Source organism: Mastigoproctus giganteus, chromosome 12 (genome assembly GCF_048544385.1).
Source record: "Mastigoproctus giganteus isolate SK-2022 chromosome 12, ASM4854438v1, whole genome shotgun sequence".
Taxonomy (NCBI): domain Eukaryota; kingdom Metazoa; phylum Arthropoda; class Arachnida; order Uropygi; family Thelyphonidae; genus Mastigoproctus; species Mastigoproctus giganteus.
The window spans coordinates 91,488,953-91,513,090 of NC_143586.1; the positions used below are offsets into that span (position 1 = coordinate 91,488,953).

The 24,138-nt window shown below is 39.8% G+C and overlaps 1 protein-coding gene across 1 annotated transcript in view; it reads right to left on the bottom strand.

Annotated features, from left to right (window-relative positions):
- Positions 1–927: 927 nt before the first annotated feature.
- LOC150077271 (four-jointed box protein 1-like) overlaps positions 928–24,138 on the bottom strand; it is a 62,260-nt gene continuing 39,049 nt past the window's right edge. Inside the window, exons 2-6 of the mRNA XM_090385836.1 lie at positions 18,471–19,459; positions 6,554–6,735; positions 5,187–5,365; positions 1,537–1,695; positions 928–1,372 (exon numbers count right to left, since the gene is read on the bottom strand). Of these exons, the coding sequence (XP_090241962.1) occupies positions 928–1,372; positions 1,537–1,695; positions 5,187–5,365; positions 6,554–6,735; positions 18,471–19,317 (1,812 nt within the window). The 5' untranslated portion in view covers positions 19,318–19,459. The remainder of the gene's footprint in view (positions 1,373–1,536; positions 1,696–5,186; positions 5,366–6,553; positions 6,736–18,470; positions 19,460–24,138) is intronic.

Here is a 24,138-nt window from a genome sequence, read left to right on the forward strand (position 1 = left end):
ATGGCGACACGATAGTATCTTGCAAAGCTATGGATATATATTTAAACAAAGTCATAGCTATTGGGAAAAAAATATATATTTAAGCACCTTAAATAAAATCCTTAATTTCAGATTTTCAACTTTCAGAATGGCTCAACAGATGGCGACACAATATCTGGGTCTTCCGATGTTTCTGTTGTCATGGCAATCTGCGTGCGCGAACTGTTGTGGCCCCAGGTACCCGTATGTTAGTCGATGTCTACAGCGCCCACGTTTTTCCCGCCAAATCCTTTGTTTCAGATCTTGGGAAACAGTGTCTACTGTTCGATTTTCTTGTGTGTGTGTGCGCGTGCATGAGCAGTAACCCACAATCATTGCGCACCATCCAACGCTAGCTTGAAAAACCAACGCGGCAAAAAACAGACGATTTCTACGGCAGCAACCGACCAGAAATCACCTGTAAACTCAAAGCCATACTCGGTTTATACCCCTCAACCAATCAGCACATCGGTTCATATCCCCCTCCAATCAGAACAAAGATCGTATGCAAAATACATTCTTCCTACGTCACACTCACACTCACTCTTAACTATAACAGGTACATTTACACATATTCTTATAACTGAAAGGATAGCCGTGGGGATAAGCACCGGATTGCCAGTAAGAACGACATGGGTTCGAGCCTCGGAAAAAGAAAAAAAAAAGTTTATACATAATTAAACCACGAAAATAAGTGGCTCCATCTAGCGAGCGAAATAAGAACTAAAATATTTTTCCTCCCGCCTCGGCGCAACAGCTAAGCCTAAACCTCGGCTTGCCTCACTGGCACACGCTCAAAACCTAAACGGCAAAAGAAGCGACCGAGGCGGCAGCACGCATGAAAATTGACGCCAAAATTCATAGAGCCGTACTCGGTTAGAACCCCAACCTTATACTACTATCATACTCCTAAAGAGCTCGCGTGCCATACTGACACTTGAAGATATGACTACTGACTTCACATACACGCTCTTGGAAGTGTTCTTTAAACTCGGTGGCCTTTGAGATATCCGGCAATAGTCCAAAAAGGGGCTCGTGTTTTTTAATGAAGTCCAACAATACTCTGTACGCGTTGCCATGATGGCACAGCCACACAATTCGCTCCACGGTGGATCTCCTGAAGACACATATCGTACGAAGAACATCTCTATGGAATTTCACAAACCTCGTGTCCTGTCCAACTCCTTCCTGGCTGGCCTTACTGTACAGCAGCGAATAGCTGTCCAGAAGTCCACTTTCGTTGTCGATCAGCCATATTCCTTTTGTGGATCTGGACTTCACCAAGTTATGGATTGTTTCTTGTAAAATGGCGGGTTTGTTTTCCTTATCTGCTGCATCCTGCATGCTGGCCACCCTGCAAACGAAGAAAAGGATGTCAGAATTAGGAATAAGAGCTTCCACTCTAATTTAGAAATTATGTCCAAGAATTAATGTCAAAATCTGAATTTCGTAGCCAAAGCGATAATAGGAAATGACGCCATCGCACACTTCTTGTTTAACCTTTTTAGCATCACTGACCTGTCGTAATTTCCAGTGATGTAGTCAAAGACAATGAGATCGCTCCACTGGAGAAGTTCTATGAGTTCGTCCGTTTTGAGAGTTTGTAGTTCCTCGGTTTTCCAGGAAATTGCTTTCTTCTGCCACAGAGATCGAAGAATGAGGGTGGGCATCTTGTCCCTGTAAAGAAAGATTAGGAGAAGTATAATTACACTTCAGTGGACAATTTAACCTATTCCAGATATATAATGTTAAGACAGAGACAAAAATACATAATTCAGCTGGAAATAATTAGCAATTACTTTGTCGAAGTTTGCAATTAGAGAAAACAGCAAGAAATCAGAAACAATTGATAAATTGAAGAGAAAGATTGGTTTTTTAAACTAACTTATTTAGGCCTATAAAGAGATTTGTTTTGATTAAAAAGGAATGGATGGTATGTTTTATGATTGTCACTGGAAATAGTATAGGTTATATTTATGGTTAGTTTATATAATGTTTATGCCAGGTGGTATTTACAACTGTAACTCTTTACATCTCAACTGATTTCAATCGGAAGCTACCAACGGCTACTTTCATGAGAGACAAAAAACGATCTCTTGTACAAATTTCTCAGCACGAAATAAGATTCATGTTCAATGAAATGCACCCAAAATACTATTAACTAATATTCAGCATCCTAGCATTTATTAATTAATCGAATTAAGCTTAATTTCACATTTTATTAAAAAACATGATTAAAAGTTGAAAATTTTTAAATTTAAACAATAAAAATAAATAAATGGTTTAAGCTAAAGATTATAATGATTTATGCACCAACATCGAGCCATGATGATGAAGAGGTTGAAGAAATGTACACTGAAATTGAGTCTTCTAGATGAGCAGAAAACCCACTACACTATTATTATGGGGGACTTCAATGCTAAGGTTGGAAAAAGGCAAAACAGCGCAGAAAGAGGAACTATAGGAAATTTTGGAATTGGTGAAAGAAATAAAAGAGGTGAAAGACTTGTGGAATTTGCAGAATCTCAAGGAATGTCAGTAATGAACACTTTTTTCAAGAAAAGGGTGAACAGAAAGTGGACATGGAAGAGTCCAAATGGATTAACAACTAATGAAATCGACTTCATCCTCACTAACAGAAGATATATTGTGAATGATGTTACCGTCCTGAACAACGTAAATGTTGGAAGTGATCACAGAATGGTAAGATGTACACTTGATATAGATGTAGGAAAGGAAAGGAAAAAACTGACTCGAGTAAATAATACAAAAGTCTTTGAAATAACAGAGGAGGAGAAAAAGCAGTATGTACTGGAACTTAAGAACAAGTTTGAGCTTCTGCAGACTGCTCAGGACCAAGATATCGACGAGGAATATTACAACTTTCTGAAAGTGATAAAGCCCAAGAAACCTATAGGGAAACAGAAATCCAAAGAAGAAAAAATTAGTCAAGAAACACTTGTCATGATGAACCAAAGACGACAAATGAAGAGCAAGAAAAACACTGACAGGGAGAAAATTGAGTATACTGAGTTATGCAAAGCCATTAGAAAGAGACTCAGAGAGGACATAAGAAGATTTAACACAAGAAAAGTAGAACAAGCATTAAGGGAAAACAAAGGATTTAAATCAGCAGCCATGAGCAGTAATACAGAAAGACAAATGATACTGAAACTGAAGAATAGCGATGGTGTACTTATAAATAGCAGAGAAGGCATAATTCAAATAGCAGAAGACTACTATAGAGAATTATACAAGGAGCGAGGGAATGATACCAGCAGTGGGGAAGATGGATTGCAAAGTAGCAACACATACGACATACCCGATATTCTTCCTGATGAGGTAGAACATGCATTGAAGAAAATGAAGAATCGGAAAGCCCCGGGGAAGATGAAGTTACTGTAGAGTTGTTAAAATTGGGAGGAAGAGACATAACACAAAAACTGGCAAGGCTCTTCACAAAGTGCATTAGAAAAGGTGTGATGCCTAAGCAGTGGAATAATGCAATCATAGTTTTGCTGCATAAGAAAGGAGATAAATCAGAAATTGGAAATTATAGACCAATTAGCTTGTTATCCCATATCTACAAGTTGTTCACAAGGGTCATTACTAACAGATTAGAAAGAATACTTGATGAGAATCAACCGAAAGAGCAAGCTGGCTTTAGGACAGGATTCTCAACTATGGATCACCTTCACGTAATATCACAGCTAATGGAGAAAGCAAATGAATATAAAATACCATTATGCCTGGCATTTGTGGATTATGAAAAGGCATTTGACTCTATACAGCATAAGGCAATGTTTCAGGCACTGGAAAGACAAGGCATAGATACTCCATATATTATGATTTTGAAGAAAATATATGAGAGTGCTACATCCTTTATTAGACTAGACAAAGACAGTAGCAAATTTAAAATCGAGAAAGGAGTTCGACAAGGAGACACAATATCTCCGAAGCTGTTTACTGCTGCCCTTGAGGAAGCTTTCAGAAGATTAGACTGGTCGCAGAAAGGAGTCAATGTGAACGGAGAGTACCTAAACCATTTACGATTTGCAGATGACATTGTGGTCATAAGCCACGATCCCAAAGAATTAGAGGAAAATCTTAATCAGTTATGCACAGTTAGTAAGGATTTTGGACTAAAGATGAATATGGCTAAAACAAAAGTAATGATGAACAAGTATGCCACGGAAAGGGAAATAATGATTGAAGGAGCAGTAATTGAAAAGGTGGAGTCATATACTTATCTGGGACAAGTTATTAGCTGTAATAATGATAAATGGCTGGAAGTCAAGAGAAGAATAAATTTTGGATGGATAGCATTCAGGAAATATAGTCATATACTGAAGAGCAATATCCCAGTTTGTCTGAAACGTAAAATAATGAATCAATGTATACTCCCCACCATGACTTATGGAAGTGAAACTTGGGCACTCGCCAAAAGAATGGAAGAGAAGCTAAGAACTACACAGCGAAGAATGGAACGAATTATATTGGGAATCAGACTGTTAGATAAGAAGAAAAACACATGGATTAGGCAGCAAACTCAAGTAAAGGACATTCTTATCAAAACTAAAGAACTAAAATGGTCTTGGGCAGGACACATAGCTCGAAGACATGATGACAGATGGACTAAGAAAATAACAGAATGGTACCCAAGAGGAGCTAGAAGAAAACCTGGAAGACAAAGGCGGAGATGGATAGATGAAATTCGTGAGTTTTTGAGTAGTAAATGGATGGCCAGTGCTCAAAACAGAAAGAACTGGAAAGTTGCTGGAGAGGCCTTCATCCTGCAGTGGATTGAAAATGGCTGATGATGATGATGATTATTATTTCCCGCTCAATGTACAACCTTCCAAATAACGTTAATATTGAATCAGACACGCTGCAATTTTTTTCTAATTTCACAATAAAATAAACAGCGAGCCTTTTCGACTGACGCTGTACAGTTCAGAAGTTTACTTAGTCATCTCCATTAGTTCAAAAAAAAAAAAAAAATTACAATAACGTATCTTTTACTGTCTTGTTATTAATTTCCCATATTAACACGGTTCCAAGTGAATACAGTATGAACAGATAATGCCGGAAATAAATTGCTTTTGTGACCACCAGATGGCAGTATCATGCACCGTGAGGATTCTTTAAAAACTGGAAACGATTCTCACCTTTCTAAGTTGTCAATCCACTGTATTAGAGCGACGGTGGAGTTTGGTGCCCATCCTGAAGACAGGAGATCTTTAAACACCTTCTCCAGCTTCCACTGAGTTCTGTTGGTAACAGAGGACAAGGCAACCACAGGAACATTGGGAATAGCTAGTAGCCGAGACAAGTAGAAGGACATCACCTCTCCTGTGGGGGAAACAAAATTAGTGAATTCATATGAAAATGAAATGAATACGAAAAATGAAATAACTTTTTCAGCACCGAAACATTTTCCAATAAAAATCAATAAGCCCTTGAAGACGTTAACAACTAACCACACACTAGCGCCATATTATGCTCCCATCATGCAACTCCCAGACAAAGTTAATAAAATCGTTCAAACAATCACCTCGAACTTTACTGGATGCTAATTTAGTAAAAATGAAATGGTAAAAACTTAATTCATTTCGTTAGTTCTGTTGCTTGAATCCAAACGAGTCTTCGATGAAGAGTTTATTTTTAATGCTTTTAGAAGTGCATGGGTTTTAAAAACTGAAGAATAATAGTTGGGGCTTATAGATTTTAACAATATATATTTTAAGATGGGTCGACGAACTGTTGTAATTTTATAATATTTCGTGTAAATTTGGCTACAATGCGTAGTCTTCACTTTTAATGTGGCAAATGAAGTAACCAATATAATTAAATCTGTCTGGTACAATTCCTATGCATTGTAAAATATTTGATGCCTTGCAAGTGGCTCAATGTAACTGTCCGCCATGTTATCAACACACAAACGTTTCCTACTGATTCACAGCTCTTTTATTACAGTATAGGGTTAAATACATCGGGGTCACAACAAAGTTAAGAAATCAACTCAGCTAATCACACAATTTTGGCCGATTTTCCATCGTCATTTCCATTTAGCTTGGTGGTGTCATCTGGCGAGGGCTCCCAACCGCATGACTCACAACTGAAGCAATAAACAATATTTGCTGGAAGAAATTATGAATCACTGTGCCACCCTTTTCGAATCTTCGTTCTCTACCTTAGATGACAATGCAAAGGGCAACTTTTTTTTCCAAAATATCATAAATTTCTTTATTGACCCTCCTCATTTTCTCCAGCAAAACAGTTTTAGCTATACTCGGCGTGAATTTTCACAGAATTTATTTACCACGTTAGCCTCTAGTTATCTACTTCGTATCCTTAGGTAATAATTGAACATCAGAATGATTACACCTTTAACCCCTTTGAAGTTTAAGAAATCAGTCATCGCTTTATTTAATCATGAGAAATTTTCTATAAATTTCAACGAAAAATGGATAAATAAATAAATAATTGAAAGCTTCCACAGTGTAGTATATTCTGCAGAGAAGTTAAAGAGGACCTCACCTTGTACCAAGTAGTCATGGGGTGCTCTGTAGCGAGCGCATGCTTGTGTGCCGTCTTCAAACACTAAATATTGGTTTTTCGGCCGACCACATCGATTCCAGGTTGGAGGTTCGACTTTCTTTACCTGCAGATGGCGCAGTCTGTCCAAAATCTCACCAACTTCTTGTTGACTGATTCCTGCCAAAGGGGAAAAACAAAGCTATTAGCATTCATTGTAAATAAACCGTGGATAAATTGTTAGCCATTTCACTTAAGTGGGCCCTCTAGTACCATTTGAGAAGTGATGCTGTTGCTTATTACTGGCGAGGCCAAAATGACATTCATACTGCTTCGTGCTCAGATAGCAAACTGCTGCATGTGTAAGAGAGACAGAAAGAGAAAGAGGTGTGAGCTTTGTAATTGCAGTCGCATCGTTTACTACTCGCTTTTTTCAACTAAATTTCAAATTTTCTTTTCTCAAGCAAAAAAAAAAAAAAAGTTAGAATTTCTTTTATTTGTTAAAATGCTAAACAGGGTGATGATGGTCATTGAAACTACGTTGTTTACTCTTTTGAAATAATTTGAAAGAAATCATTATGGCAACAGAATTTTTTAAAGCAACCAGAATAAAAAACTGGAGAAAATGAATAAATGAAACAGTGCGAAGAAGTGGAACTATGCAGATAGCAATCATGTGATTACAACTTACTTTAAAGAAATATTAATCGAATCTCGCGGGACAAAATAAAGACAGCAGCCTTTCAGAAGAGAAGGGGAAAGAGAGACTATTAGAATTAGCATTAAAATACAACGGGAAGTCTCAACTTGTTCCCATAATGGTTACTCTAGAAATAAAGGCTTTTTGCATCATCCTAGAAAGAGAAATTACATGCTGTTATTCGAAGCCTTTTTTGAACGGTTGGATTTCTTTCAATCCTTCATTGCCTTAAATTCCCAATAAGATCATCGCGCAGATATCTAACTTTCAAACTGTGTAGCTTAAATGAAATCACTTTCTCTAACAGCATCGCTTTGCACCTACAACCACTCTTCTTGATCTGTTCTGCACCTTTCGTTACCAAAGTCAACATCTTTCTGTAATGTTTGTAGCTCACACGCATGAGGCATTTATCCTGGATTTACTTGTGCCAATATCTTTCTGAAAATATCTTTATCAATACTTTCCTTCTGTCAGACCTGAATGCGGTATTCGAGGTGGGTCCGATTGATTTCTGATAATGATTCAATGATTTTCTTAAATATTCTTATAGCAATATATCTATCCTGGTGCTCATTGTTAACAATCCAGTTTAAACCAATTTAATATCAGCAACAAAATTTGACATGAAACCTTTGATATTATCGCCAATATCATTAATAAAATTAGGAACAGGCGCCCTAGCGCAGAAACCCAGTTCATAACACTGGTCCGTTTGAAGCACTTCCCATTTATATCCATCCACTCTCTTCTACCACTTAACCATCCCTTATCCCCTACAGCAAAAACTTTTCTCAATGGTGCATGCCTCGAACATACGTACACGACATTCGTGTGTGAGATTATTAAAAAGGCTTTTCTAAAATCTAAGAAATTATACCAAAGTTATTTCTATCCAGTTCTTTTGAAACTACCTCATAATACCGTGTCAAATTAATCAGAGAGGACCTTCCCTTGACAAAGTCATGTTGCGACTCTCCTATAACATCATTGCTATCGAGATGATCTTAAGCTGTATCCTTGATCAAAGATTCCATAATTTTAACTGCCACAGAAGTTAGACTTACAGGTGGAAAGTTGTCCGGATCGCTTTCCTCGTCCCCTGTGGAAGTATTTAAACATTTTCAATGTTCGAGAATGATGCATCTGTTAACATAGATTGAGTTCAGTGACCATCTTAGCCGCTAATTCCCTGGTCGGTCCACAGACAGAAAGCTGGCGCTCATTATAGAAGGGGCATTCAATGAAAAAAATTGTTTTACGGTTAGAAATTTATCACAATGTCTACATAGCGATGGCTCCTCTGCTCGTCGTAAGTAGCAATGATTAAGATTATGACCAGTAAGAAGTCGGGCGAGAACTACCACTTCTCAAAGGATCTTATGTCTGCTAGACTGCCATGGCGTGATAGTTGATTTTGGTTAATTTAATTTTTTTAGATCGTTGGCTTGTTTGAAAGCTCTTCGTCCAGGACGTTTGCCATTGTGAAAGGCCACTATTTTGGATACCAGTTTACGATCTGTGTACGCGACAAGATATTCTGCATTTATATATGGTGATTTTGCTGATTGGTCGCCTAATTCGTTAGCTTTGATCCCAACATATCCTGGGATCCAACAAAAACATATCATAATTTCATTTGAACAGAGACAGAGTAAAATGGTTGTGACAGAAATTTGAATGAGAATGCTTTTTTTCGTTTTGTAAAGCTTGTAGTGTGCTCAACGAATCTCTATATATGAAGTACTTTTTATGATGTCTGGTCGTGAAATATTCCATAGCAAGTTGCGTGGCAGATAATTCAGTCGTGTATATGCTACATTCTAAGGGGAATCTGCTTTAATAACGTTACATCTGGGAAGAACACTGCTGCTCCTGTTACAGTTTTGGATCTTGGACCATCTGTGTAATTTGGCGTATAATCGGAAAATTGAGGATGGCAGGTGGCGTGTAGTCGTTGGAAGCCAAGGGTGGGTAGGTTATTTCTTTCCCCATTTCAGATCTAACAAATCACATAGAGTTTTGATATAAGAGCTGTATGTCTTTGGTCAGATTGTGTGCTATTAGCAGTTCCCGTATTCAGATTCCTAGAGATCAATTGACACTTTGGCAGGAGAATTATATAAATTTTTCACAGGGGCACAAATATATCTGGCCACGTAGAGTGATCAGGTAAAGATCTTAATTAAAAGACATAATGCTATGATATATGTTGACGTCTAATGGACAGAGAGTTCATTTGCCTGGACTTAGAAACTAACGATATGAGATTCTCAGAACAGGAGATGTACGGAAAGCTCCAGGGGCAACACGAATGTCACTATAATGGACAGGATCCAACCATCTAAGGGCACTTCTCTTCATACATACACTGATCGCTATACAGTACTTTACTAAGATTATATCGAATAAGAACTCTATATAATCTGAGTAAAGTACAGCGATCTACTGCCCAACTAAACTGATGACAAGACATGTATCATGTTGAGTTTCTTCAGTTTGTTCATAACTGGCGAATATGCCCAAGAATGGTCAAATTCCTATCTATTATTAGTCTTAAAAATTTGACATTGTCTTAGAGGGATGAACGGTCCATCTAATCTCAATTCTGGATGGATCCGGGTAATGATTTCTTATGCGACAAAAATGTACAGTTTTTGATGTTGAAAGTTGGAATCCTTATTTAAGGCCCACTCGCTGATATTATTGATAGAAATCTGCAGTTACATTTCAATTGTTTCGCGACTGTATTTATTTTAATTGCGAATAATGGAGCTCAAGACCAACCCTTGTGAATCACCCTTCCTCCTAGTGGAAAGTTCGTGAGAGAAAAGATGGTAATCGTACTCTGACCTGAAAATTCGGCTCGACAGGAAGTTTTTGATTAAAAATGGGGATATCCCTTGAGTCCCATGTTATAGAGATCTTGCAGGATTTCATAATGCCAGGCTGTGTCGTATGCTTTTTCAATATCGAAGAACACAGATATTCCAAATAAACCAAACGTTCTGATTTTGTTAAGTTCTGTTTTGCTGGTTTCCATTCATATAAATCTTTTGGGTCTAAAGTCACACTGCACTGGTAAAAAAGTTCCTTCTCCTCTAGGTACTATACTAACCTAGCATTGACCAGTCTTTCCAATACTCTGCAGACACAGCTGGTTAAAGCAATGGGACGGTAGTTATTTATTTGAGATGGCAAGATCTTTGCCATCTTTTGGAAAAGTCTGAATAATTGCTTGAGGCCAGAAAATTTGGGGAAACATCCTCACTAAATATTTTATTATAGAGGACAAGCAGAAAATCCATTGATGTCGCTGTAAGGCATTTTAACATCTCGTATTGTACGTCATTAGGTTCGACTGCGCTCTCTCGTGATAATATAAGTGCTGTCAGGAGTTCTTCCATTGTAAAAGATATTTTTACAGAACTTTTACAACGAAACGACTCAGGTTCGTTAGAGAAGAAATTTAGTTTAAGTTTTTCTATGTGGTCTTCGTTTATTAAAAACTTTTGGCAGTAAGATGTTCTTGCCGACATCCGAGCACGCAAAATCTTAAATTAATGCGTTTACTGTTACAATAGTACCACCATTATACTGCAATATTGGAGAGGAAGAATTTCTGTATTTACTTCGAATTTTAGGGGTTTTGTTACAGACAGCTTTCATGCCAGCTGGATGACACAAAATGGATTCGAGAATCTTTTCGGCTTTTACGGTTATAATCTTTCTTTTGCGCGAGCTCCTTTGAATAGTATTAAGCTCAGTGGTGGGATATCGACGAAAACTCTTCCACGCTTTTTTGTGCTTTTCTCACCACTCTGCAGACCTGGAACTGGCGTATTGGCTTTTGGAATGGAGTTGTGGCAGCTTGCACTTCGCTTTCTGTGATGTCTATTACAGAAACATGCTCCCATTTGGCTTTTCCAAGTTTGCACTGGAGAGTTCTACTAGAATGATCAAAAGTATTGCCGATGAGCGTAGATTTTTCCACTACTGAGTACAGGTCACTGCTTCGGGGATTTTGACTGACTTCCCAATTGAAAACAGAAAGACGGATGTGAGCATATTGACAGATCTACGACAGAGGAGGTGCGAGTGGAAAAAAAAGAAAAAAGATATCGGTTCTGTCCTTCAGGAGGTGGTGATCAAGTATTCGTTCCACAATCTGTCTTCGTCTATTGCTGTCTCTACCACCCTGTAAAGGGTTATGGCTTAGTATTCAAGTCGCCTAGTATGCAGAAATGAGTGGGTAGCTGTAGAATTAATCTATCCAATTCATCATAATAGATATCAGCTCCGGGTGGTAGATATAACGAGCATACAGTAAAAAACCCACTCAAAGCCCACTGAACGGCAAACGGCTACCACCTCGAGATGGTTGGCCATTATATATGCTACACTGAAAAGTGGGTGTTTACAAGGATGGCTACATCGCCATGAGTAGGCCTCTCACTTATTCTATCTTTGAGGTATAGTTTTTTATGTTCGTATTGTATTGTGCTTTCAGGTATGTCTCTTAAAGGCGGAGACAGTCTGGTGCATACTGATCTATGTGAACTTGAATGTCATCAATATTTCTACAGAAACTTCGTCAGTTCACTGTATGAAACGGTTCATTGTTTGGTTCTAATGGTTCCTTCGGGTTGTTTCCGAATGGAGGTAAAGTTGTGTTTCTCTTTCTTCGAAAAACATGGGCGTCCTGTTCCATTTCTTCCATGTGAGGTTGTGTTGTCTGGTGGTATTGTGATAGGGATATTTGTCGTTACTTTCTGTTTTGATGGTCGAGATATGTTCGGCAGATGTCTAACCTTGGGGGGGGGGGAAGACATGTGGAGCGATGAAACTCAATTTCGGTTCCGACTAAACAGTTTTTGTTACTGTTTGTGCACAGCACGTTTTTTGTAATGCTTGGTTGAACCATTTTGAATGGTTTTCTTCTAATAGTCAAGTTCTAGAATAGGCAGGATCCCCTTTGCAGTTATTACATGTTACCAAGGAGATGGTGATTCTTTACTGTCGTGGTCTGTCAGTTCTCATCAGGCGCAAGCAGGAGTACCTCTGCACACTGTTTGAGAGTATTCATTATCTTTGGCATTTGAAACACCGCAGGGGTTTGGAATGCATAGGTTAACTGGACAGTTCAGCTATCCCACTTTTAAGGTCGCTGGAAGTCGAGGCATATCAAAAGTGAGAATTGGATTTCTGGTAGGCACTATTTTCTAGCTCTCTCCGAATCGTTATTCTTTTGACTTGTTTCTCCTTGCTCTAAATTCGTTGCAGATTTTATCCTATGCAACACAGAGCAATTCCTATTCCGAGACGACTCCTCTGGAAGAATCCAGTGTTTTATGGGGGTGATGGTTACAAATATTCCGTCAAAGTTGTTTACTTGCAACAGTTGTTCTGAGTATAACTCGTTGTACTAGGATGTCTCAGGAATACAGAGTCTCACTGACTTCGGAGTTTCTGCCAATCCTTCCTGCATGAAGAAAGGACACGTTCTTCAAACTGATTGTCAGTTCTTCAGTGGAGTGTACAACAAAGAATAAAGGTCGTGATTTCGGACATGTTTCTGTCTCTTCACTAAGATAGTTTCTAGGTCGTCGGTTGTGCGATTAGATAGGACCATGTCTGAATGTCCAGTGCGATAGTGCCTGAATTTGGCCTACTGATCTTTGCTCCTTTTAGCCCCGGTACGGGGGCTTTTCGTCCTAGGTTTCTGGCCCTACCACATGGAGGTGGGAAGGAAGCCACCAATGACCAAGCGATAAAGTTATTGGTTAAAGGGTCAGTAGAGTTAAGTCGTATATATTATATATTTTATAAGAGTAGGCGCTTGGAAATAATTTTGGAATCACTATAGTCACTCGCTTGGCGCTCGGGGCAATTGCTATATGGACAAGTGTGAGGTTAATCTTGCTTCAACGTTTCAGGCTTAATGTCTCTAAATTATGTGAAAACAGATTTCGTTACCTGAAAACCATCATTAAAAACAATCAAATGTCATCACATCACTCTTCATACTTATTTCGACTTAGATGGTCAAAAGGATTGCTGCGTGCTCCATCACTGGTCAGTAATATAATACTCAACAGCGTGGATGTCTTCAGATAGCTATGTTTAGGTATGACGATAATTATTTGTCTTCTAATGGTGAAGTTTTGAACTACATGTTTTTCCGTAATTTCACCTCTTGAATCATCTGAAACGAGGATATTCCAAATTTAAAATGCAAGCATCCTGCTTCTTGTTGTTATTGGGTTTTATGAACATCGGCGACTAAGGCAATTTTGCTCAGTGTAAATTGTATGCTGAAGTGCTAGTCAAGACACCAACGGCAGATATTGTTGGGATATCAGAGATGTGGTGTCACACAGATATAAGCAGTGCAGAATTGGAATTTGAGGAGTACAATGTCTACAGAAAGGATTGACAGGACAGGAAGGGAGGAGGGGTTATGCTATTAGTTAGAGAAACACATAAAATCTAAGGAAGTGCATCCAATTGATGTTGGTGGACAATGCAACGTTGAGTCTGTTTGGTGTGACATAAGCACTGGGAAAGGAAAAATGAGAGTAGGTGCGTGTTATAGGCCAAATGAATCTGATGAGTATAATGAGCAATTGTGCAGAGAAATAGAGTGGGCCAGTAAATCAGAATGTCTTGTAATGGGAGATTTTAACTTTCCAGATATTGACTGGAACTTGTGAGTTGGTCACTCGCACAATAGCAAGGCTTCTGTGGATTCATTGGATGACTGTTTTCTACAGTAACATGTTCGAGAGGCAAACAGATGGATTAATACCCTTGATCTGATTATCAATAGTGATTCTTCATGCAGTAAGAATCTGAAGATAAAAGAACCACTGGGTGACAGTGATCACACTCTACTGATGTGGGAATTACTTAAAGATGTAACTATCATAAAGGCTAAAGGGAAGAGCTTTTGCTTTCGTAAATGTGACTACAGGGGTCTCAGACAGTTTTTAAATTCTGTATAGTGGGATCAACTGATGATGTTACCAACAGTCAATTCTAAATAGGAAGTCTTGGGACTTAATTTTGGAAGCTACTAGGCTTTTCATTCCAACTAAGAAATACTGTTCAAGGTTTAGGCCTAAATGGATGTCAGATGAACTAATGAGGCTCGTGGCAGAGAAGAAGAATGTATGGATGCATATAAAGTATCAGGCGACACAAAAGCCTATGGCAGGTATAAACTAGTCTGTAATCAAGTCAGACAGGCGAAGGCAGATTATGCAAAGAAAAACAGCAAGGAGTTCTTTACTTATGTAAATTCTAAAAGGAAAGGGATGAATCAGATTGGACCACTTAACATAGATGGGTTGACTATTGATGATCATGCTCAGGTAGCTGATAAACTGAATGAGTATTTTGCATCTACATTCACTCATGAGGAGTTATTCAATGAAGGGAGTGCCCGAAGTTTATCAAACGCTAAAAGGGAGCCAAGTGATTTTGTAATAACTGAGAGCAAAGTGGAGGAGAAATTGTTGAAGTTAAACATAAAAAAAGGCACCTGGGGTGGACGGGATCTATCCAGTTATATTAAAGGAGGCAGCAAAGGAAGTAAGCAGTCCTTGGCCATAATTATGAGAGCTTCCTTGGACTCAGGGGAGGTCCCCATGGACTTAAGGTTTGCAAATGTATCACCAATTCACAAAGGGGGTTCAAAAGGTGACAAGTAACTACAGGCCTGTTAGTTTAACTTGTGTTCGGGGGAAAATAATGGAATCACCGGTTAAAGAAGCAATGTAGGATCATCTAGAGAAAACTGCAGTAATAGTTAAGAGACAGCATGGGTTTGTCAAAGGGAGGTCTTGTCTGACCAATTTGACTGGTTACTATGATGTGGTCACAAAGGAACTGACTGCCAAACATTTCGATATCATATACTTGAATTTCAGGAAAGCTTTTGATACTGTTGCACATGAAAGACTGCTGTACAAATTGGAGAGGTATGGCATTAAGGATAAGCTGCTACAATTAATAAAGGGATGGTTGAGTGGGAGACAACAGAGAGTGGTAATCAATGGACACTGCTCATCGTGGACAAACGTTATTAGTGGAGTTCCCCAGGGTTCGGTACTGGGCCCTTTGTTGTTTTGCATATTTATCAATGATATTGATAAAGGTATATCAGGTTTCATGTCCAAGTTTGCAGATGATACAAAGATTGGCAGGGTTGTTAAAGACAGTATGCTACTCCAACGGGATCTAGATAAGTTGGGAAAATGGGCTGAGAAGTGGAAACTGGAGTTTAACATTGACAAATGCAAAGTACTGCATATGGGTAACAATAACCGAAGAGAAACGTACCAACTCTGCGGTACTACACTCAGGGAAGTGGAAAGTGAAAAAGACATGGGGTAATTGTGCAGTCAAATATGAAGTTTGCTGAACAGTGCAGACGGGCTGCCAGGGCAGGTCGTGGAATCTTGCCAATGATATATAGGAATTTTGCTACCAGGGACAGGGAGCTGGTAATCCTGTTACACAAGGCAATGGTCAGGCCACACTTAGAGTACTGTGTAGAGGTCTGGAGGCCTCATTTTAGGAAGGATGTAAAGTTGCTAGAACGAGTACAAAGAAGGGCAACAAGATTAGTGAGGGGAACAAAGAGGTGCTCTTACCAAGAAAGAGTTAAGTTCTGCAAATTGCAGCGCCTGGAGAGTAGGCACCTGCGAGGTGGTCTGATTGAGGTGTATAAGGCTTTGAATGGGTTGAGCAAGCTGAATGCTGATGAGATTCTTCGTCTTGCTCAGACTAAGAACTTGAGGGGGCACAGTTTCAAACTGAAGAAAGATAAATGGAATAGATGTACGGAAATTTGCCTTCAGTCAGCGGGTAGTTGATTGGTGGAACAGACTTCCATCTTTTGTTGTGGAAGTTCATAGCTTAAGTGAGTATTACTTCATTGGCGGAGACGTGCTCTGGTTCATTCAGTCAATGCTTGAGAATAGGACGATTATTGTTCGCGATGCCAATCGACGCTACACCAGAAATATTACAACTGGAGTCCCACAAGGTGGGGTCCTCTCTGGTATTTTGTTCTCAGCCGTTCTTCTGCCTTTCGTGACGGGCCGAACTGATATTATCACCTTCGCCGATGATATAAAGCTGTTCACTGTTATCAACCCCGGAGACACTGCTGACTACACAAATGTCGTAATCGAACATAAAATCCAGAACCTCGAGGCCTTCCTCTCCGGTTTCGGCCTTCACATCAATCCTGAGAAGTCGAAACAGCTCACTTTCTCGATCAAACGGAACCCAACGATGGTGCAACCCAATATAAGAGGATCCGCGATTTCTGCTGTGCAGCAACACACCGACCTGGGCGTTATTTTTGACCAGAAGCTCTCCTTTATACCACACATAGACCACCTGCAAAAAAAATTCTGTCGACTCCGGTGGATGCTTAAGCAACAACTTATGCATGTCCATGACCCGGCCGTTGGATGCAGGTATATTAAGACGTGTGTCTATCCGGTCATTCTTTATGGAGCAGAAGTCTGGACCTCAACTGCCGCAACGCATCTAAGACGGATTTTTGCGGGCGAATTTTGGCTATTGAAGTGGGCCATATGGAAATTCCGACTTCCCCCTGCACGAAGGACCACCCAGATGGCAGCATCTCTAAACATCAGACGTCTTCCTGCCATTATCCATGAGAGAAGACTCGTCTTTTCTGTAAAAATGATGGTTGGCATTATTTCGCACCCAGACTTCTGGGCCAACTGCGGTTGGAGGATCCCGGTCCCAAGCCTTCGGGCCAATCCAGTCCTCCAGGCCACCCCAAACCGGTTAAAGTTATCCGATCGCTTCATACCCGTGCAAATGCTGCAGTACGTATACTCCTTGGATGGCGACCTCTACAAGTTCGCATTGGATAAAAAATACAGGCAGAACTTACTCCATCGACTTCCTTCTCAGGACCATGTCACAGGGCATTAGAACCTGCTCCCAAGGACCTGTCCATCACTCCCATGGATCCCTCACTACATTGCTTCAACTTTCTGCGCCTGCTCAGATGACTCCAACACTGTAAGAGGACTGCTCCCTGGAGGATAAATTAGCATGATAACATGCTGTTGTATATTTACGTTCATATGTAAATTTTCTATTTGCTTTCATTTCATTACACTTGTATAATTAGTAATAAGATTATTTTTTCTCCTATCTCATCCTTGTCTATTGCAGTGTATTAGCCTTTGTAACCTTTATATTAGACTTTTACCTTGTATTAACCTTTACTGTAAACCCCTGGCTTCTAGCCGTGAAGGGTATTGTGTACGGCATATGCATTTTTTGTATGCAATAAAGATTTCTTCTTCTTCTTCTATAAATTTAAGACTGAGCTGAACAGGCATTTGGACCGAATGGAGGGATGAAACGGGGGGGTTTTTCTTTTTTTTTTTTTATTTGGCTGATGCTGCATACGCTTGCTTTCTTGCATCGTATGCCTCTACTAATGCTAATTGCGCGTTCTGAGGTCGATTTTCTGTTTGCTGGACGAAAAACCAGATTTTTTGAGAGAAAAACCATTCTACCCTTCCTGAGACCGACTAACTCAGCCATGTTGTGAAAAAGATCCATAAAAATTCCTCCCGTCATCGACGGGATTCGAACTCGGGTTTTTTCCACCCTGTGTGGGGAGGACGGCGATCGTACCAACTGTGCTACCCACGACGGCCACCCTCCTGCATGTGGTTTGCATTGAACTCCCAAAGTTCAGAAAAATGTATTTTCTTATCAGGAGCGAAGGTAAGTGGACCTTATGCAAACATATTCCGCATTAGCGTGGAATTCTCAAACACTAAGTTTCGCCTTTGGTTCTGCTTTGAACCAAATAAAAAGTTTAAATGAAATTACGTCATGCTCACTAAATTCCTTGTGGAATCCACAGGCGTACCAAATGAGTGGACGTGGGGTGAAGAATATTCCTAGAAGAATTGAGCCTTTACCACATTGTGATTAACCTGTTTACTTGAAATGATCGTTAATTAGAAGAGACGCACTTTGTGTCCGTCCCTTTCTCCAGAGATTCATTAATTTCCACTCAGCGAATTGCGGCGGGTTTGAATTCAACAATCTTATGGGGGTTATCGGATTGACAGAAGAACGTATCAAGCAGCGGTACTTTATGCATTAGTCAGAGGTACTTTTACATTGTGGAGTAAGAACTCACCTTTGGGGGTTCTTTCCTCTAGCTGCGTCGACCAGAACACCGTACTTTCTATCACCGGAAACTTCCTTTTTGAAATCACTGTCACTTCATGACTAGTGGCGTTCCTCCTCCACGAATGATAGGGCACCTTAAACTGTAGTCTGTAACCCCGATTGCTGATCACAGCGGGTGTCACTGGAGATGCACTGCTCAATAAAGGTGACCTTTGACCGCCCTTACCTGCTACTTTCATGGGGATGCTGCTGGACACTTTAGGGATGCGAGTTTTGTGAAGTCCCCAAGTACTTCGACTGGACGTGTGTGTTATCAAGACACTCGTGCGGTTAAGCAATACTTTGATCCTAATAGTCGGCGATACCTCACGGACACTATCGAAATCTCCTTCCTTGAACACAGAGTTGGGTTCTGTGTCTTCGTACTGTTCATAGTCCTCGTAAGCATTATAATCGTCTGGCACAATGTCGTCACTGCTATAGCTGTCGTAATCTTTAGCATAGTCTTTGTCGAATTCATCATCTGCTGCCTCCCCAGACAGGTCAGTCTTTTGTCTGGTGAAACCCTGGTGGGCCGTTCGACTAGTCCTCCCATCACTGCGAGTTTCATGGTTTCGAACTCCATAAAAAGTGTTCGGAGCCACTGGCGACATCACTTTTCCATAAGCCTGCACTACTCTGATTCGTTTTGCGGTGTTGTAGGTCAAGTCGTTCGTGTCGTCCTCGTGTCGGTCGTACGGGACAGAGTCGCTGGGAAGGTCCTGCAGAGGAAGACTGGCCAGGATGAAGATGCCAAAACACAGCGTACATCCTACTGCAACCAAACGACACTTGTATAGCGTGTACACCCGCATACTCCCGGAAACTTGACCTCCGTTGACCTCGGCATGTAGCACCCTCAGAGAAGCAAAAGCTGGGAATGACACAGTGGGTCATCTTACAGAGAAGATGAAGTCCGTCCACAATGCAGTTGACTGACAGCAACGAAGCATCGTCCTGTAAAGAGAGGAAAACTAATGTTAGGGACTGTTACTGGGTGGGCAGTTACAATGATGAAAACATTAATTTTTTTAACATTTTAAATTTAAACAATAAGGAATAAAAAAATTAAAATAAGAAATAAATTTTTACATGAAGACTTTTGCACAGTGCAGTCAATCACTAAATGCGTGCAAATTTAGTGTTTAATATATTCTGTGGTTGGTTCTGTTTCTCTCCCTAGTTTCAGATTAAAAGTCTAAGGGCAAAGACCATTGAACTGCCAAAAGGGAAAATGGCCATCCAATTGTAAAGACAGCGACAGAATGGGAAGCATTAAGAGAACCCACAATTCCAAAACTGAATATTTTTAATAAATCAAAGAAACACTTGGTTTGCATTTTCTGAACTTTTCTGTTGCATTTTTCCTGAGATTGATGACATAAACGAGGACGGTTGTTGTTATTGAATTTTAGGAGCATCGGAGACTAAGACCATCTTGCTCCATACATACCATCTGTAAATTGCGTGTTCTGTGGTCGATTTTCTGCTTGCTGGATGAAAAACACGAGTTTCCGGGAGAAAAACCATGCTGCCCTCGCCAGAAACCGACTAACTCAATGGTGTCACGTAGCAAGGTGAAAAACCGTGAAAGAACAGAGTGTAAAAAGGCGAAAAATAAAATAACACTAATTCTTCTAATAATTGAAAGCTGCTGCTTAGATTAGCAAATCTGCCATATGCAGATTTTTCAAAATTCTCTGGAAAAAAAGTCACAGAAGGGAGGTGTTATTGGTAGAGATTTACTGATACCATCAGTGAATCCGAGTGAGAGAAAAACAACCGAGTGAGTTGTTAGTGAGAAAGAAATGAGCTGGCAAAAGAAACCTGAACCTTCCTCTGCTGTTCACAAACTCCCAATCTCTTATGAGATCGCAAAGTTGGATCACAGAACATAACAACTGTCTATTACAGAAATCAAATCTTCGTAAAGGCTGTATTCGTTGTGTAATTTTCGCAGCACTTAATGTTGACGCCAATGAACCTCAGTGAATGGACATCAAAGCCAGTCCAGCAATATTCGTGGTATGAAATTATAGCACGGATATAATTTACTCTTGGAACCTTTCCCCCCACCAGTGTGCTACTCGTATCAGGAAGACCACTACAGCCATCAGATTGCTTAAAAGATAATGAAAGTATATAAAAAATTATTCTTACGAATACTTTAAACAAAATCCTTAAGAAATCCTTGGATATCCTTAAGAAATCATCGCTGATTTTATTTGGGCATCAGTGTTGCATGCAAGAACTTCACAATGGAGTATGAAGATAGTTAAAAAGAGAAGCTATGGTCTGTGCGCTGAAGCTTTTCCTTCTTTCTTTCCTTTCTGTCTATAAAATGCACTTTAACTGCTCTTGTGAACTCCAATGCTCCGCTATTCATAGTCGCACTCTCCAGCTTCCTTTCACATCCCTGATATCACTCTCCGCTGAATTTTTTTCACAAAATTCTTTAAAAACTTCGGAATTCTTTGCCGCCATGCTTTATTATTATTTTTCCCCTCTTCTTATAAAGACAAATCATCGAACACGTCACCTCCGCTGCTGATATTAAGCAAATTTCCGTCATACCAAGCGGAAAACTCGGTCGGTTCAATAGAAGAATGGCACGGTCACACATTCTCTGCGAAGACAAATCGAGATTTGAGAACTGTCCATTGTACTCAGCATGATGGACTGCACTTGCGATAAATACCACCAAGAAAGGAACGTGAGACGAAGGGGATTATGTAGGGGGGGGGGGAATACACTTGTAATTCCTCTGTAAGGCAACGATGAAGAGAAATTTTTGAACTCCACGGTTCATTCCTTGACACGTCTGATTGCGTGATTGTAGGCGGCAGAATTTTGCAATTCCTTTTCTTGTGTATTGGAAGAGGGGGGGGAGGTATTTCAGCGCTAGGTCACGTATTCAACTATGACCACCAGGTTCATTCGCAATTTGCAGCTGACGGTACAACAGCCTCCATCCCGAGTGATGGCATTGATCGCAATTTTTCGGCTTGCTATGAATATCATCTGTGATGTTAGATTGGACAGAAACAAATGGAGTGTCAGCTGACGGGGAAGGGTGGAGTGGGAAAAGGGGGAAAGAGAGAGAGGCAGACATTATTCATAAAACTCCAGGAAAATTACAATCAATTCCCATCGCTCATTCTTTGCGAACAGAAAGAAAGAAAGAATCCAACATGTTAAGCCGTGCACGTGGTTAAAAAGTAACTCGCTGCAGCGTTCGCATCGGCTGGAAGTCAGCTGTGTCGATTTCAGCAGAAAAGAATGGAATAAAAACGATTTGCTGGAGAAAATCGATTGGGTGCGAAAAACTCTCATCGAAAAACGCCATTAAGAGGTGTTTTAACCTTTGCTTATAAAAAAAACAGACGACCTGACATGGACTGTGCAATTGCAAAAGCTAGTCAGCAAAGGTCGAGTATAGAACGTTACTAAACTGTTAGAATACAACTGAATTCTCAATAAAATTCATGTCCATCCGACAGAGGAATCGTGCACAACTAGGATACGTAATAAATAGAAAGCCCTAGGCTGAATGACTTTTCATGGAGACTTAGAACGTTGTCCACGGAATTGGACTAAGCCAGATGCGCCACCAATTTTCATATTTGATCAATTAATGTTAAAAATAATGAGCTCTTCTTCAAGAATACAAGTTGTGCTCTATGACTGTGGAAAATCACCTTTATTACAATGAAAGATATTTGGAATTTTGAGAGCAGACCTAGAGGGCATCAGTGCTTTTCAATAACCATTAATATCAACAATAAACAAGTTCCCGTTACTTTTTGACTTCCACGATTAACCCTAAATAAGCTACTGAAATGGTTTATCCTCGACCTTCTGGCGATTCTTCATTTAAATGGAAGAAGAAAAAAAAAAAACGCCTAAGCACGGGGAAACTTAGATTTAAAAGATTCCAAGAAGAAGGGGAATTTCTTTCCTTAGAAATAAAAGGAGCTGGTCTCTTCTAATAAGAGGTTGCTACCAACTTTCCTGAAACCTACACCACGGTTAAAAATAATTGGGTAATTAAACTGGTCACAATGCGGGGCAATCACCAGAGGAAAATTAATGTTGAGGAAAAAGATTTGATTACCTCGCTCTGCATACTTTAACCATTTGGCGCATCTCGCATCTGCTCTCTTCGGGAAAATCATTCCATCCATTTAGTAAAGAGTCCCGGCTGGGTACATGACGCGAATACGCGACCAGGTATCTCCTTAACTACCAGCATCATAATGACCATCTTATAAACAGGCCATTTAGACAAAATGGATTCGAGAGAAGAGTGGGTGCGAAATACGTTCATATGTAAAGTCCTATTAGTCAGCTCCTACTCTAATGATTATTTAATGGTTGTAGGACACCACGTGACCCGGCGCGGATAAGAGGGGGAAGGAGGGGGGAAGAACTACTAATTCCTGTTTTGATTTTATTGTCATGCGAAAAGACGATAATGCTTACAAATTGGCGTTCGTGGAACGCTTCTGCTAATTACATTCGCACGCATGTTTACTACAACGCTGCAGTGTGGTGTACGTAATTAGCGAACTGTTCGTTTGGAGACCCAAGATCTGTTGGCTGCTTTTAACAGGAACTCTCAACGATGGCATACACGTGCGCAAGTGTTTACCAATTCATCCATCACTCCATCCATCAAACTAACTAGTGCATAATCTCTCTCTCTCTCTCTCTCTCTCTCTCTCTCTCTCTCTCTCTCTCTCTCATTAAAGGATTATTGCCTGTCTGTCTATCCACCTCTGAATAATTTGTACATTCATTTCTATCCGTTTATCTACATAACACAACTTTAAAGGTCTATTCATCATCCATTAAGAGGAACAGTATCTTCCAAGCTGGATGAAAAGATTTGGATGATAACGTGTAATCATTTTGAATAAATATGAAACGAAACTTGTGTAACTATGGATGTATCCTATGCCGAAACTAATTCTAGGTTAACCGCACGCAACCTTAAACTATTTTAATTAACAAATCGGAAAAATAATACAAGTTCCAGGGATAGAAACTCTAAAAATCCTCCAGATAACAAAAATAATAATAATTAAAATGTTCGTTTATATTTAACTGTTTGTTTTTTTTAATGTACTCAGCGTGCTGAATCCAACGTGTCACTGATGTTTCTCAAGTATGAATACTATATAAGAGCTTGTGTTAATCGTATAGAACTGAGGAGCTCTTCAGCTTTCTCCTTCACAAACTTAAAATGTACATTTTTGTGCGTTTGAATAAATTTTGCCTGCGAGAACCACCCAAATATATTAATAGCAGCTTTCAATGGTGTCATTCAGTTCTAAATATAGTTCTTAGAGACGTGTACACAGACTGTTAAATTAGCCTGAAAATCTCGATTTATTCCGGTTGGCTGCAGTCCGAGATACCAGAAGATAACATAACCGTCCTATTCACATCACGAGAGGAGACGCACCCCACCACGGAGAGTCCTCTATAAATGTTCCAGTAACTGCAAGACCAGACCATTAGCTCCTACTAATTAGTTGCGCAGTAAGGCTTCATTAGCAGACTTCATTAATGAGCCGAGTCAACAAAAAAAAAGAGGAATAAAAACGTTCCTCAGTCTCTCTGATGCGTAGGAA